The 3,970-nt window shown below is 36.6% G+C and overlaps 1 protein-coding gene across 3 annotated transcripts in view; it reads right to left on the minus strand.

The window, feature by feature from the left end:
• LOC106874384 (glutamate receptor ionotropic, kainate 2) overlaps positions 1–3,970 on the minus strand; it is a 1,088,700-nt gene that overhangs the window by 269,255 nt on the left and 815,475 nt on the right. For all 3 annotated transcript variants that reach the window (XM_014922100.2, XM_014922098.2, XM_052965681.1), the window contains exon 8: positions 1,756–1,908. In XM_014922100.2, coding sequence (XP_014777586.2) covers positions 1,756–1,908 — 153 coding nt within the window. The remainder of the gene's footprint in view (positions 1–1,755; positions 1,909–3,970) is intronic.

A 3,970-nucleotide genomic window follows, 5' to 3' on the forward strand; every position in this document is an offset into this window, starting at 1 on the left:
AGAGAGAGAGAGAGAGAGAGAGAGAGAGAGAGAAATTGGGAGATGGACAGACAGATAATAGAAAAATAAACGGACCACAGTAATCAACACGTTTCACCTTGTTGCAATGGACTAGCATTGAAATTTTGGAGAATAAATTTCTGAATGACCAGCATCCGAATGCTATAACATGACTTCTACTTTTGAAGACATTTTTAGTTATGGACCTGGACCTTGACGTTTAGAGCTAAGGAAGTTATAGTAATACAAACAATATCAAAAGGTATACTGTTGAAAGATGACCTTTTTACAATGTGTTTGTCGTGTAGTGGTGCAGTATGATCGTAGAGTAAATAGGGCAACAACTTAACTTTAAATTAAAATTAAAAAAAAAACGGTCATTAATAGAACCAAGTGTGTACTTATATATCACTGCGCATTGTACAATTTTTATAAAACATCTTTTTAAATCGGATATTGTATGTTAGCATAGTGGAGGCGCAATGGCCCAGTGATTAGGGCAGCGGACTTGCGATTATAGGATCGCAGTTTCGATTCCCAGACCGGGCGTTGTGAGTGCTTATTGAGCGAAAACACCTAAAGCGCCACGAGGCTTCGGAAGGGGACGGTGGCAAACCCTGCTGTACTCTTCCACCACAACTTTCTCTCACTCTTACTTCCTGTTTCTGTTGTGCCTGTAATTCAAAGGGTCAGCCTTGTCACACTGTGTCACGCTGAATTTCCCCGAGAACTACGTTAAGGCTACACGTGTCAGTGACGTTAATTTCACGAACAGGCTGTTCCGTTGATCGAATCAACTGGAACCCTCGACGTCGAATGCGATGGTGTGCCAATACACAAAGCATGTTACCATGAGCAAACATTCGATGTTATACTGAACTGGTACCAGAAGAAATTAAATAAATACTTTATGGGAAGGAGAAAGCACCAAAGCGTTGATTTCGAGACAGGAAATGCTTCAAAGGGAACAGCTAGCAAGTGATGGGATTGGAAGCTGAGTAACTTGGAAATACCTTAATTCACCGAGAACAGGTTTTAACAGTTCGAAGGTTTCACTCAATAAATGGAGAGGTGGCTTCTCCTAATATACCAAGTATAGCTGAAGACAGTCATAAACTATGGAGCCCCTGTTGAGATGCCGTCAAATACCATCAAATATAGGAACCATACATTCCTGCTCACATTCCAATGTCAATTATAATGCTCAGGAATATATTCAGCTGTGGATGATCAACATGTAAATGGTAGAAGTCTATTCAATATGATTGAAGTTATATTTCTCGTAGATTTTTAAATCAACGAAGACGGGATATTATCTCACGTAAAATATTACATAAAAATTTACTTGAATTTAGAGAAATTTAAAACGGGTACTACGGATGCCTAGCGAAATAACAAACGAATCATCCCAAATCGCATAAGAAAATGAACAACGAGAATCATATGTAATATTGTGCTTATTGGAGAATGTTTAAATGTTCATTTGCCGCAGTGAAATGTGTTTGATATTGTAGATGAATTTTCAAAAGTAAATAAATGAAAAGTACACTTAAATTTGAAATACATATATGACATTTAAAAAACATTATTCGCAAAAGAAGTCTTTACCAGTATTAAATGTCATCATTTTGTCCCTCATGAATCGAATATATATAACTATTAAAATGTGTAAGTCATTTTAATACGTAATCAAATGTTATTTTGTCTACGTTATTAAATGAAATAGGTGGAAATGCATAAAAATGTAATAATTACCCTCCTCATATAGTTTATAAGACTTGTGCCATACTTCCATGTATTTGAATGGGCGCAGTTCAGTTCACTGGTATCCACATCTTGAGCTTTAGCTAATTCCTGTAGCGCTGCGGCAAACAGGAGGACAGCATCGTACATCAACGCGGTTTCTGTCTAAAACAAACGAAACATTGTCAGAAAGATCTGTTAAATTTTTGTAGACAAAGTATAGGTAAAATAAATGCAAAACTTTCAAAGTCATCAGTTAAGATTCAATAAAAAGAAATTACGTAAATGACAGATATCTTGCGAATATGATATACATTGATCAATATTTAATCCCAATGAGGCTGCACAATGCAGTTTATCAATAACATTAACATTATTCTATGCTCCATAAATGCAAAGCCTGTGTCGCAAAGATATGGAAAGTATGCTTAAAAATATATTGTAAAATGTAATGAAAGTCATATATTTTAGTAGTGATTACGAAAATTCATTTGCTTTTTGTCCGCTCAACGTCACTTATACTGAAAGAATGCTTTTAAGACATGTTCCGTCCGTCCGTCCGCCCGTCCGTCCGTCCGTCCGCCCGTCCGTCCGTCCGTCCGTCTCTCTCTCTCTCCCTTTCCTTACACACACACACATATATATTTCTGCCCTGCATTGAAATTTGTTTTTCTTTTGAGAATGATTCAACCCGAATACTTAGTTTTTAAAGCCTGCTACTTATTCTACCAGTATCTTTTGTCGTACCAAGAAGTTGGGGGTTGTAAACACACCAACACCGGTTGCTAAGCTGTCGTTGGGGACAAACAGACAAAACGGCACACAGACATATCTTGCTAAAATGGGCGTTATGTCCGTATGTCTGTCTGTCTGTCCGTCTCTTTGTTCCCTCTTCGCGACCAGACTGCTGGACCAATAGTTACGATACTTTTCTGGATTACAAAGACGGTTGCCAGGAAGGTTTATCGCATTAAAAAATTTAAAAAAGTATGATTATTTCGAGGATATCGATTTTTGAATTGATAAACCACCTTCGCGTTTTTGTTAAAAATTCACCGACCACGAGTAACTCTGGATTTTCATCAAATATGAAGGGGGTCACGAGGATGGTTAACAGCGAAAATAAAATGTAAAAAGTGTGTGTCAGTTTATAGTGTGTGTGGTTACTTAATGATTATTGAAGTGTGTCAGTTTCGCGCAGCATTTGAGACGGCTAATCGAAGCGGCTGTTGTTTACATCTCAGTTTTGTCAATCAAAGTAGAATATTTCATGTCTATTCCATGGTACCAGAACATCCAAACATTATTCGCATAAAACAGTGAGACATAAGTCTTAGTTAGATTTGATGCAGCCCTAAAGATTCCATTAGCGCATTCACAGCAAACAAGGCTTTAGATTGTGTACGTGTATATTTACCTACTCAGAGGTTTACACACATACTTTAGATCGTGTCGGTGTATGTTTATACACAGCCAGTTATACGTCGCTATGAGTAGAGCAGCGAACTCCAGTAATCTGAAAATTTGTGTCAACCAAACAGATAATATCGTCTACAAAGAAGGTTTGTAATCATATTGATATTATCGAAAAGGAATATGATTCATAATATAAATAAGGAAATTTGAGAATTTTGAATGTATAAGAGTATAAACAAGCGTAAAATAGTGTAAACAACTAAAAGAGAGGTATATCTGAATAACATTTTTTTGTGTAGTGGTCGAAGGAAGCTCTAGCTTTCGTTAGGAGTGGTCTATATATATAACTATTCATGATGCAGAGGTTGGGAGCTTATTTCAGTGCAGGAGAGAATCGTCATCACATGTCACTTAGACGCAAATACATGCCATATGGCTGCAATAGAATCTATCATGTCCATTGACACATTTCTCAATACATACTGCTGTTATAACTTCTCTCCCTCATTTTATGCTTCCATCGTAGATGGGTAGATTTGCTAGTGGTTCAAATGTGCCGAAAACAAAAGGAAGAGGCAGGTGAGGGAACGAAATGAGGGTGTATTAGTTTGATGTCTTTGCCGTTTCGAGCGTACACTCCGACAGAAAGGGATCAGTTGTATATACATACATACATACAGACATATATATATATATATATATATAGATATATATATATAGAGAGAGAGAGAGAGAAAAGAGAGATATAGAAATTGAAGATACACACACACACACACGTATATATATATATATATATATATATATATATATA

The sequence above is a fragment of the Octopus bimaculoides genome, chromosome 2 (genome assembly GCF_001194135.2).
Source record: "Octopus bimaculoides isolate UCB-OBI-ISO-001 chromosome 2, ASM119413v2, whole genome shotgun sequence".
Classification (NCBI taxonomy): Eukaryota; Metazoa; Mollusca; class Cephalopoda; order Octopoda; family Octopodidae; genus Octopus; species Octopus bimaculoides.